This window comes from Podarcis raffonei, chromosome 11 (assembly GCF_027172205.1).
Source record: "Podarcis raffonei isolate rPodRaf1 chromosome 11, rPodRaf1.pri, whole genome shotgun sequence".
NCBI lineage: Eukaryota > Metazoa > Chordata > Lepidosauria > Squamata > Lacertidae > Podarcis > Podarcis raffonei.
Window position 1 is genome coordinate 58,797,728 of NC_070612.1, and position 13,059 is coordinate 58,810,786.

General features: G+C 41.8%; 1 protein-coding gene across 1 annotated transcript in view; it reads left to right on the forward strand.

Moving 5' to 3' along the window:
* The window catches only part of TUT7 (terminal uridylyl transferase 7), a 41,558-nt gene that overhangs the window by 15,309 nt on the left and 13,190 nt on the right, over window positions 1-13,059 (forward strand). The window contains exons 8-16 of the mRNA XM_053408861.1: window positions 33-102; window positions 1,569-1,695; window positions 3,391-3,510; window positions 4,578-4,712; window positions 6,362-6,542; window positions 8,460-9,610; window positions 10,184-10,334; window positions 11,065-11,151; window positions 11,386-11,486. Of these exons, the coding sequence (XP_053264836.1) occupies window positions 33-102; window positions 1,569-1,695; window positions 3,391-3,510; window positions 4,578-4,712; window positions 6,362-6,542; window positions 8,460-9,610; window positions 10,184-10,334; window positions 11,065-11,151; window positions 11,386-11,486 (2,123 nt within the window). The remainder of the gene's footprint in view (window positions 1-32; window positions 103-1,568; window positions 1,696-3,390; window positions 3,511-4,577; window positions 4,713-6,361; window positions 6,543-8,459; window positions 9,611-10,183; window positions 10,335-11,064; window positions 11,152-11,385; window positions 11,487-13,059) is intronic.

The following is a 13,059-nucleotide window of genomic DNA, read 5'->3' on the forward strand; positions in this document are numbered from 1 at the left end:
GATTAATGTGGCTTTCTTTTTCCCCTTCTTAGAATCTTTTGTTGATGTTGATGCAGATTTCCATGCTAGAGTGCCTGTGGTGGTGTGCAAAGAAAAACAAAGGTCTCTGATAGCAAATTTGTGTGTGTGTATAGTATTGAACAATGTAAATTAAAGATCCACACATCTCTGTTGGCTTCTGTATTAAATCATTCCAAATCATTGATTCCCATAGTAATGTGAGCAAACAAATTAGAATCTAACAGTAAGGACTGCTCCTTCCACTCTCATCAGTGCCCTAAGAATCACGTCAGTTCTGCACCCTTGCCTTCAAAGGGCAAAAGAAACAAAACAAAAAGAAGCAATTTCCACATGTGATGCAAGCATAAAGCCTTATCCCAGCTGTAGTTTCTTGTAAATAAGTTTAGGGTTAGGGTCTTACTAAGATAATATCAAGCTAAGTCATGCTCATAGTAGACTTGTGACTTAAGTTACTTAGGTCTATTAACTTTGATGGGACTACTCTGAATATGACTAACGTTGGATATCTCCCCAATGCTTCAATCCTGTCCCTGCTTACCTGGTAGTAAGCCCCATTGAACTCAGAACTTCTCAATAGACATATTTGTGCTATGAGAAACATCAAGAACAGCTGGCACAACTTTAATATTAAAAAGAGGAAAGGACTACACTCTGGTATATTTTTCTAACCATTTACATAGCACTACTTACTTAAAGCTGTTACAGTTTATTAATATGTTAATAAGAGCCATAGCATAATTGAATGGTTTACATTTACATAGTGCTTGTTTACCAACTGAAGTAAGTAAATCATCTATTAAAAAGTAGGCTAATGTAGTTTTTAAGAGTCATTAAAGTGCTATTCCAAAGCATAATTATCTGTTAGAAGGCTAATGCAAGTAATGACTGCAATTAAGCATAATCCACGTCATATTAAGTGAGTTTTATGCAGTCATAATGTATATATTATAGCTTCAGTACAGACATTTAAGCAGAAATTATTCTAGCTACTTCCTTGATAGGATGACAGTCCATTAGCCTGTCTTTCCTGAAACCCTGCTAATGAGGATTCACCATAGTATACAAATGAGCTTTCATACAACAATAAAGCAAACATAAGTTAGGATCCAATAATTCCCAAGTATGTCAACTGTGATTGTTATATATGGAACACTGGCCCCTGTTATTGCATGTTAATCCAACCGCCTGATTCAACTCTAAATAGAAAAATCTCACTCTTCAAGCAGGTATCTCATCTGTGAATTAAAAAACATCATGGCGGCTGTGATTTAAGTCTTTAGAACCACCCATTCAGTGACTGCCACTGAAAATACCAGTTTCACGGCTGTTCCACTTCCTCACCTCCTGAATAACATTTAGTAGAAGAGCATGTGATGCACCAACATTGTTGTCATGATGTCATATCTTGCTTATTTCTGCCACATTTCTGGGAGAAATAAGGAAATGCTGTTTTCTGCGGTATCCACTCATTTCCAGTTCTACCCTTAGTTTGCTTTTCCTAGGGAGTGAAAATATGGTTTTTACATATCTGTCTTTTATCATTTTAGTGGCCTTGTTTGCAGAGTAAGTGCTGGGAATGAAAACGCTTGGCTGACAACAAATCACTTGGCTAAACTAGGAAAACTAGAACCTCCTCTTGTGGCCCTGGTAATTGCCTTTAGACACTGGGCCAAGGTAAGTCTGGCTTTGTAGCAAAGCACAAATACTTACATTGTTTGCCATGATCAGTGTTCAAAAATCCCATTGTTCTAGGCGCATTTTGCGACAGGGAATTTTATTAGCTCGAGCAGTTTCTGAGCTCTGGGCGCAATACTGCACCTAAGATTTCAGATTAAAACTGCAGAGTGGAAGGAAAGGAGGACCTTTTTCTGCCTCCCCACTTCCAGCTACTCTGAAGACTGGAGAAGAGACCCTCTTAAGAATATTGGGGGGGGGGGAGCAGGGAAAGGACCTAGACCATGTGAACAATGAACATAATATTTTAGCTGCAGTTCGTTCATCTTCAGCTTTGTATTCTTGTTATTAAAAAGCACACCTAGACATTCCGTTGTTGTGCCCATAACCTCGGTTTAAAGTGCCATGTAGCTCCTAGCTTTCATATCTCAGTTTCTAACACTGGCCATGATTAAGGTTGTGTGTACAATGTGTACTCTGTCTTTTAATTTTTAAAAAACTTTATTCTGTATATATAATTAATTTAAGCAAATGTACTTAACGCTTTGGAGCTAGCTGAGCCTTTCTGCATTCATGATTGAATGTTGCATGCCAGCTACTATAATAATAATAATAATAATAATTTCTTATTTATATCCCGCTCATCTGGCTGGGTTTCCCCAGCCACTCTATCTGAAATAATGTGTTTCTTAAACATGGGGGGAAAGTTAGCTTTAGACAATCACAGCTAAATTTTCCAACACCTGAACTCGGTTTAGTAGCATTTGAATATTGGATTAGGAAACATACTTCTTTCTGAAGAATTTGTGTGGCCTCCAACTTGCTATAACTCTGAAACAATAGTCATAGCAAGTGATTGGAAAATGGTAGAAACCTGAGGCAGCCCCTTCAAGTTTAGCTATTTTATATATAGCTTGGTGCTTCAAGTGATACCTCTCCTGATTGTTAAGAGATTTTTGGCTCAAATCAGACAAGACCCTGGAGGTAAGACTTGTTCTACCTATGTATCTATATCTAACCAAGCACAGAAGTATTCATAAGGCACGACATAAGTTGGAACAGATAGCTTCTGTTGTAATCCTGGCTATGTGTGATCATAACTATTCATGGGCAGAGTCAAAGTCAGCACACTTATTTTTGTCCACTAAAATCCATTGCCCAAACTTTCAAAGCCATGTTTCCTACCTCCTTTAAAAAAAAAAAAACTCAAATCAGGGATCCGAGATCTGTACCCAGTACCGAAGTCCACTGAAGTTTCCTGATATGTTTCCTGATATCATAATCACAGTTAGGTGATTGGAGGTGCTCTTTGAGCTCACACACCTTCCTCTCCCCCTCCTCTGATGCGCAAATTCTCCCATTCTGTTCATTTTCAGAGCTGATAATGGTAGCGTGTTAATAGCTACAATGCTGCTTGGCTAGCTTGGATAGACATGGGTTTGCAAACAGTTTTATCTGAGTGAAAATTCCTGTTCATATGTAACACTTCTCTATCTTTACTCTAAACATAAAAGCCATGTGGGGGAATTCACACATCAAAAGTGGGGGACATAGAAGGATGTGAGCCTGCAGGGTGCTTAAGATCTCCATACTATAGCAGCATTCCCTTAACAGCAGGCCACATCTAATAGGATTCTGAAGCTTGCTGACAGTGCTCTTCAATGAATGTTTTCTTTTCCTTTTCCTTTCTTATAGCTCTGTTGTGCAGATCGTCCTGAAGAGGGTGGCTTACCACCTTATGTCTTTGCTTTAATGGTCATTTTCTTTCTGCAACAGAGGAAAGAACCTTTTCTGCCTGTATATTTAGGATCATGGGTAAGCGTGCCTTGCATAAAGGTTTCTGAAACTTCTATAAAAAGTATTGAAGAGAGAGAAAGAATGCATTTCAAACAGTAGCAGCATCTAGACAATCGTCTGAGTTCCACAAGCTCAAATGTTTCCTCTTTCTTTCCTTACGTGCACAGCTTTAATACACCCCAATCTGATGGTTTGCAATTCACATCTGATCTTTCAGATATTATATGAGGTTTCTAAAGGTTTTGAAGAAACTTCTTTACCAAAGACTCCTAGGTGAACTAGCAGTTATGATGTAAGATAAAAAAAAAAACCCTCTTCCAAATTGTTAAGTTGAAGAGAGTTAACAGTGAGGTCCCACAAGGACCTGCATTGATACTAGTGCTACTTAAATTAATAAATTACCTGGAGTCTGTCTGTCTGTCTCTGTCGGAACAGTGAGGTTAGCAGATGACGTCACAGTATTCAGGTTGATGAAATCCCAAGTTCATCTGGTTCAGAACATGGTGATGGAGTTATTAACAGGGATTGTGATGGTGACCATATCTTCCAAGCACAGTTCAAAGTGCTGATGTTGAACTTTAACACCCTCAACTATTTGGGTCCAGAGTCTCTGAAGAGTCGACCCGTTCACCTGTGCAAGATTTTACTCCTCCTATAACAATAGTTTTATTTTGGCTCCTGTTTTTATATGTTTAGATTATTTATTGTATTTCTATAGATGATCTTGACAAGCTACCTTGAGTGCAATTTTAGGAAGGTGAGGGTGTGGGGGGGGGGGTTTAAGGAAAAAAACAAGAAAAAAAACAAGAAAGGCAGACATAAAGCAAAACATTAAGGTAGCAGTATTGGCTCATAAGAAAAATTCCAGGTCATCTATAAGCCATGTGACTAGCAAAAGTAATGTCAGAGGAGAGAACTTTGTATGTGCAAAGCGATGAGGAACTGGAAGAAAAATTTATAGTCTCTTATGAAGCTTGGTGGGTCTTAGTGGACAGTGACTGTTCAGGGGGGGATAATCCTAGACTCACGGGAAGCTTGCTGAGAGGAATTTGACTTCTAATCATTTTCTCTTCCCCTGTTGCTAGATTGGAGGGTTTTCATTGAACAAACTAGTGAACTTCAATCTAAAAGAAGTTGAAGATGACATTGTGGTCTGGGAGCACAATCCTGCTGTCGAGGATCCTGGCTCTTCAAAGGAAACTTCTCCTAAGCGGGGAAAGGTATCAATTTTAAGACTGGAATTTAAGTTTTAAACCCTTCACACACTTTTATTTTTAAAAAGTAGCAGCAATCTAGAATTAAACAAGAAACTATTCTGCTGTTTTTTATATTGCCTCAAACACTTTTTTTATACATATGTCTGTTGAAGGTACTGTCTGATGATTTTGAAGAATTATGTCAAAATATTTGGTAGATCCTGTCTAACGAAGCTTGTGCTCTGATAATCTGATGTTTGAAGTCAATTACAGTGGTACCTCTGGTTGCGAATGGGATCTCTTCCGGAGCCCCATTCGCAACACGAGCAGAACGCAACATGCGCGGGTCGCTATTCACCGCTTCTGCACATGCGTGTGACATCATTTTGCGTGTCTGCGCATGCGCGAGCAGCGAAACCCAGAAGTAACCCTTTCTGTTACTTCCGGGTCGCCGCGGGACACAACCTGAAAACGCGCAACCTGAAGCAAACATAACAAGAGGTATGACTGTACTTCCAGCTGTAATAATGTCAGATAGAAATTCTGTTGTATGTCTTTGGGTGCCTAAAATACTTAGGTATTATCTAATCCCATGATTTTTTTGTACATCTTGCAGATCTGAGTACAAGGTTGCACTATACAGCTGCAAATTTATTAGCCCTTGTCTAGGGGCTGCTGCCTCCACCCATTTAGCTTTACAGCTTGGCCAAAAGAAGCATCACCTCACAGCTTGCCTACCCCTGTGCTCTCCTGCTACCACTGGTGGTGGGTGAAGGGGAGCAAGTCTCCCCCTCATCTGCCTGTGCTGTTCTGCTGCCTCCCAGAGAAGGAAGTCTGCTGTTTTTAAATGCAGACTTCCTTTCCTTGGTGACAGTGGCGGGGAGGGAGAGACGAAGAGGAGAAAGGCTTTCTTCCCTTCATTCCCCAGTGTGGGAAGGCCTTCCTAGGCCACCTGCTCGCTCCCCTGGTGGGCTCATTTGGGGTGCATGCTTACTTGGTCCCAGCATGACAGTGGATGAATGCAAATACAGTACAGGGGAATATATGGTAAATTCCAGATTACAGCTCTTTTTCTCCTACAGTGGACCCTCTGGATACAAATTTAATTCATTCCAGGGGTTCGTGCACCCCCCAAAAATCCATAACCAGAAGGCACCGCTTGTGTGCACGTGTGCAGCACGATAAGAGTGCTTCTGTGCATGTGTGTGGCATACAGAGTGCTTCTGCGCATGCGCAAGCGGCGAAACCCGGAAAAATACTTCTGGGTTTGCCACTTTCGCAACCCGAAGATTACGTATCCAGAGAGGTATGTAACCCGAGGGTCCACTGTACTTCACTTGAACTTAAATCTTCAAAATCTAGGCCAAAGTGTGGTGTAGTGGTTAAGAGCGGTGGACTCGTAATCTGGTGAACTGGGTTCGCATCTCCGCTCCTCCACATGCAGCTGCTGGGTGACCTTGGGCTAGTCACACTTCTCTGAAGTCTCTCAGCCCCACTCACCTCACAGAGTGTTTGTTGTGGGGGAGGAAGGGAAAGGAGATTGTTAGCCGCTTTGAGACTCCTTAAGGGGAGTGAAAGGCGGGATATCAAGTCCAAACTCTTCTTCTCTTCTTCAGCTTTGGAGTGCAGATGCCAGGCAAATCAGATAATCCAGCCTTTGTTTTAACTGGCAGGTTCCTTTAGTGTTTGATTCGGATCATCAATGTTTAGTCCCAGTTGGACAGCTCTGGGTTGAACTGCTTCGTTTCTACGCCCTGGAGTTTAATTTGGCTGACTTAGTCATTAGCATACGCCTCAAAGAAAAAGTGTCTCGTGAATCGAAGGACTGGCCTAAAAAGCGGATTGCTGTGGAAGGTATTTGAAAGTAGCTCGTTTGCAGGAAGGTCCGGTTTGTATTACCTGTTGGAGAAATGTGTATTGTTTGGCATTTAAAGCAGACTATCCTTTCCCCCCCTTTTGACATTCTTCTTAAGCAGGTACCACTCAAATCATAGAATCTAAGAACTGTAGAGCGCGAAGGGACCCTGGGGTCATCTAGTCCAACCCCCTGCAATGCAGCAATCTCAGCTAAATCATATATGATAGGTGCCCATCCAACCTCTGCTTAAAACCCTCCAAACAGGTCTTACTGTCAGTATTAGCTACAGCTGAGAAGACTCAGACTAAGTTTTGTTTTGTTGTTTCTCTATTTGTGTTCATTACGACTGTCTAAGGACTCTTGGTTTTGGCCGTGGCGCATGGAACAACAGTTTCACTGAGCATGCCTTTACATTGGTCTCCATTACTACTGGTTCTTTGTGGCAAGCCACCTCTGTGCACCTGCTGGTCATGAGTTGGAAGGGACCTCCAGAGCCATCTAGTCCAACCCAGTGCAATGCAAGAATCTCAACACACGTCTTCGTTCCGCGCTCCTGGGCTGCTTCGGGGGCCGGGGAGGGGAGCCGCGTGATAAGGTTCCGAATATAAGCCACACTAACTTTTCATGGCCGGAATTTAGAAAAAAAATTGTGGCTTATATCCGGGCCAATGCAGTAAGCAGTTTATCACTGCATCACTTGGAGGTAAAGATTAGGTGGTTTACGCCCCACCCCCGCCCCACCTCACCTCAAGCAGCTGTGTAAAGTAGTTCCTAGAGAGAATCATTTGCTGCAAAATATTTCTGATAAAGATCTATTTCATGAAAATAGTTTTCTTATTTTCCATCCCTACGGAGACCCTCAGGATGGCTTACAGTTTCAAGTATAAAACAATAAAACCATCAAAAGCAGAATAAACTCAAGTAATAACCACATTCCATGAACAGTAACAGTAAGGTAAAGGGTAAAGGAACCCCTGACCATTAGGTCCAGTCGTGGCCGACTCTGGGGTTGTGGCGCTCATCTCGCTTTACTGGCCGAGGGAGCCAGCATACAGCTCACTGTCATGTGGCCAGCATGACTAAGCCGCTTCTGGCGAACCAGAGCAGCGCACGGAAACAAAGTTTACCTTCCCGCCGGAGCGGTACCTATTTATCTACTTGCACTTTGACGTGCGTTCGAACTGCTAGGTTGGCAGGAGCAGGGACCGAGCAATGGGAGCTCACCCTGTCGTGGGGATTTGAACCGCCAACCTTCTGATCGGCAAGCCCTAAGCTCTGTGGTTTAACCCACAGCGCCACCCGCGTCCCTTTGAACAGTAACAGTAGCACCCCCCAAAACCAGGGCAGTTGGACTCAACAAGCATGCTCACCTAAATGAAAATGTTTTGACCTATTGTCAATGAGGCATTGAGCGGAATTTCACAGTCCAGGCATAATGACCCATATCACCTGGTGGGCAGGTTTTATTGTATTGGGATTCTCAACTATCAGCCCCAGTCAGAGTAGCCAATGGTCATGACTGGTGGCAGCTGTATTCTCAATGGGATCTTGGAGGGCTAAAGGTTAGCCACTCCTGCTTTCTGTAGCTTGCTGTTGACTAAAAAGCTTCATTGCTTTCTCTTAAGTTCAATGATTGAAGTATATCCTGTGGGTTTTTAATAGCCATCTGTTTATGTGGCTTTAAGTGTGTTTTATTCATGCCTCAGATGTGATAGATAAATCTGTGAAGTGGGTGTCTGCTATAGAGAGAGGCTTCCCAGAGATGCACACTTGATGCCTCCTTTATGATCTTTTGAGTGCCAAGAGGAAATCTTATTATTCACCTAGACCTTGGGGGGTGGGGATGATAATATTAAGACCTACCGTAACACCTTCAGTAAGTTATAGTTGACTTTGACTCTTGCTTCCCCCAGATCCTTACTCTGTGAAGAGGAATGTGGCAAGAACCCTTAATAGTCAACTAGTTTATGAATACATTCTTCACTGCTTACGGGCAACTTACAAGTATTTTGCCTTGCCCCATAAACAAAGTACAAAAAACAACCAAAAGAGACCTGCTGAATCCTTGGTACTGTCAGAGCCGGAGAAGAGCGCTCCTAAACCTGGCATCCCTGACATACAAAATGCACATGATGAGGCAGAGAAATCGCCAATGGACAGCTGTGTAACTGCTAGCGTGAAAAGTTCTTATTTTCCTCAGGAACCTGCGTTAGATCCTTCTCAGGTGTTTGGTGCTGAAAGCTTTGTGGAAGAGCAGTTGGCAGATGATATAGAGCATTTAGGTGTTTCCCATGAGGACTCAGACTGCATAATTGAAGAATTTATTTCAGGCGACAATGAGGAATATAAACCGAGCTGTGAGGAGACAGAGAGTGGAAATGAAGAGGAAGAAGAAGATGGGCACGAACGGGATAGAAAATGGCAGGGACGTTTGGGTATCAATCAAGGTTTGGATGAAGACAGTGAAAGTGGAGACCTTGCCGTTCCAGCTGGTGAGCATGATGTTGAAACTGACAGCATTTCCGATATGGAGAATTATCAGAATACAGTAGCTGCTCTTGACGGGTTTGGTTCAGAATGCGGCGGTGGACTAGACGATAAGGTTGACATGGATGCAGAGAGCACAGAAGGAACTGATGAACTGGATGATTCCCTGATCAAACTGGAACCAGCAATCCAGGAGCAAGTATTTGAAATGGATAATTCGGAGGAGGAGGAAGTGGAAGAAGAGGAGGAGGAGGAAGAAGAAGAAGAGGAGGAAGTTCACAGTATCATAAACCAGAGACAACTTGGTAATGTTATCAATACTGAAGATGAGCTGGATAACACATACACTGGATCTGGCGTTGAAGAGCCTCTATCGGAAGAGGAAGAATTGTTTATTTCTGTCAAATATGAAGACAGTGAGTTTAGGAAGAATGCAGATGAACTTCCAAGGGCAGATTTGGATAAAGAAGATAATGTTGAAAAAGAAGCGTCTTTGGAAAGCAACATGCTCATAGATCAATGTGGCAAATCTGACTTCTTCTATGAGTTTAATAAATACTCTTTCACAAAAGGCAAGGTAATAACATCTAAATTGTAAAATACTATTTATGCTGCAGTTCCTTCATTCCATTGCATGTTAATCTGTAGAGGCAGGACTAATCTACATTAGAGGCTGTGTCTTTGGTCCCACAAATGTCATTTAATTCCAGAGTCATAAATCGGGACTAGAGGAACAAGTTTTTTTGTTTTTTAAATAAAAAAATTCCATTGATGCATTATAATTTCTACAATCCATAATCAAGCTGACTGTTATTTTGAGTTTCTTCCACATGTCAAAATATTCACAGGTTTGAGCAAATAGCATGGCAGGCTTTAAACACGGTCAGTATGACATGACAGTTGGAAGTTGCAGTCAGACATGTATAATATGATAAGCTGTTACTGATGTACAGAGAGTGTCGTTAACCATAGCCTGGCCATTCCTGATAACAGATATATTCATTATCTCCCCATTTATACTTTAAGCTAGGTGATGTTTGCTGTCTCCTACCAGGCCTTGTTCCAACTTATCATTTAGCAAGCTTGAGAGTGTAATTTAGCTCAGAGAAAAGAAAAGTTTTAAGTATGTCTTCCTTTCTCTTTGATACAGTCACCTACAGTTGTGTGTAGCCTATGTAAGCGAGAAGGTCATCTAAAGAGGGACTGCCCAGAAGACTTCAAAAAAATTGAGCTAGACCCTTTGCCACCATTAACACCCAAGTTCTTAAATACTTTGGATCAAGTGTGCATCCAGTGTTATAGTAAGTTGACTGAACTTCATTTTGGTTGAAAGTTTTTGGAAATTAATACTTGTACAAACAAACAGGGTCAAGTAATTTTTCTTAGTATTTCCCAAAATTGGGCTATTTTCCACTCAACAATCTTCTGCCATGTTAGAGTTGGGGAGTGTGTTTGCAGATTGCTGGAGGAAATGATTTCTGGAGGTAGGGTTGTAAGATGAGAGCAGAAGAAAGTTGGAAGTAGTTGGAAGAATTAAGTGCCTCTGCCTACCTGCAGTTTTCTCTGCTGCCAATCATGCCATCCCTCACTGTTTTGCAACTATTTGGCAGTTTCGAAACCAGGTCCACTGATGAGGCTGTACACTAATGCGTACTTGCTTAAAACCCACGAAACACTTTTAAAATACACATTCATTGGGAAGTTGTATATTAACTAGCATTTAATATAAAATGTAAAGTATATGTCTTTGTTCTTACATCACTGCTTACCACAATATAAGATACCGTCTAATCGCAAACGTTTTGTCCAAAAATGTAGGTGTATAAGTTGTAATTGGTTCTGTTACTTTAGGTTAACAGCATTGCGTATTGCATTATAGATTTCATATTGATTCCTCAAGTTAACTAGATATACCATCAGTCAATTAATGTGTAGCATAATATTATTATTATAGAGGAAATTATCTGTCTAGTGCATCTACTTGGTATCATAATTCTGCTTCTAAATGAATATATGCTGTCTCTTCAACAGAGGACTTTGCTCCAAACATTATAGAAGACCAGGCTCGTGAATATATACGGCAAAATCTTGAAAATTTCATCAGACAAGAGTTTCCAGGTGTTCTTTGTGATTATATTTATTTTCAAAGTACTAAAGTAATTTTTATGATGTCCTTAGGTCACTAATCTCAAACCAGTTACTACAGAATGTGTTACCTAGCAGAAAATTTAAGGATATGCTTTATATTTATTACAGCTCGTTTTCTTTATTCTTGGCCTGATTGTCCAATATTTATTACTAACGAATGCTAACGTGCTCAAATAATTCTCTGAAATACACCCTCCTTTACAGGCACTAAATTAAACTTATTTGGCTCTTCAAAGAATGGATTTGGCTTCAAGCAAAGTGATCTCGATATTTGTATGACAGTTGATGGTCTGGAGACAGCTGAGGTAGCCTTTTTAACATGAGCAACACGACAAGTACAAATAAGTGTGTTTATGGGTGATACTCAGTTGCACAGTGGGCTGTTCCCCCTTCGTCTTGTTCCCCTTCCCCTCCTCTTGAGGGTTCTCCAAACCTCCAGTACAGATTTCTTGGGGAGGGCGGTGCAGGGGGCAGAAGAAGAGGAGATTCTATTGTGCCAGCAAAAGTTCATTCCTCTGGAAGACACAGGCTGATCTACTAAGCATCTTTCTCAGGTCCCGCCCCCCCCAAGGGTATTCAGTAATCACTTACAATGCTCAAATAAAAAAATTGTCCAGGAGCACCTTAGAGACCAACACTTTTTCATGCACACAAAAGCTTCTAAGGTGCTAAAAGGGACGCGGGTGGCGCTGTAAGTTAAACCACAGAGCCAAGGACTTGCTGATCAGAAGGTTGGCGGTTTGAATCCCTGCGACGGGGTGAGCTCCCGTTGCTCGGTCCCTGCTCCTGCCAACCTAGCAGTTCGAAAGCACAAAGTGCAAGTAGATAAATAGGTACCACTCTGGCAGGAAGGTAAACGGCGTTTCCGTGTGCTGCTCTGGTTTCGCCAGAAGCGGCTTAGTCATGCTGGCCACATGACTCGGAAAAACTGTCTGCAGACAAACGTTGGCTCCCTCGGCCTGTAAAGCAAGATGAGCGCCACAACCCCAGAGTCGGTCACGACTGGACCTAATGGTCAGGGGCCCCTTTACCTTTAAGGTGCTACTGGACAGTTTTTTTATATGTTATATATTTAGATATTTTGACTGCGTCAGACCAACACAGCTACCTACCTGAATCTACCACTTACAATGCTGTTGTCGCATTGATACCAGCATAAAACCACCGACATAGCTCCTAAAATATTAGTGACACCTTGATCATGGTGACTGTTTATTTCTGGGGTTTTAAAAAATTGCACAGCTTTCACTGGCAACTGCTTCAGATGTGTTAAGTGGGAAGGAGAACAAACAAAGTCACAATAATTTGCACTTGAAAACAGTCTATTCGTTATGTAAATCTGGTGTAGTTGGGTACAGCAACCTATTGCACGGGAAGGCAAAAGAAAGAGACACCTGTGTCTTGCGGGCAACCTGTACACGTTAGTGCTGTTGCTTGTTCACGATGGCCAGTCTTTTCCCGATAGCAGATTGGCCTTGGTCTGTCTCTTGCAGGAAGCAGAAAAAAGTGTCTTTACTTTTCTCCCCCTCCCTCCTAGCCTTAACAAGAAACTGGAATTATGAAAGGTTTCATTGGGAAGCCCCTTGTGAAATTTTACCTGGATAGCCAGACGAAAAACTGACCAGGGCTGTGAGATGTTGAGTGCAACATCAAGTTTATGCTTGCCGTTTTCTAAATTGGAGGTTCTAAAAGCCGTATGGATTGATCTGTTACACAGTCAGGTTCATGATAGAAGAAAAGTTCAATATGAATGAGAGGGCCTTTAAAAAAAACCACATACACTCACTGGGTTACCTCCAGTGAAGTTGTCCTGTAAACAAAGATGTTCTACTCACCACATTGGGAGTGATCTTTCTCTTTCTCTCCTCTCCCGGTGCA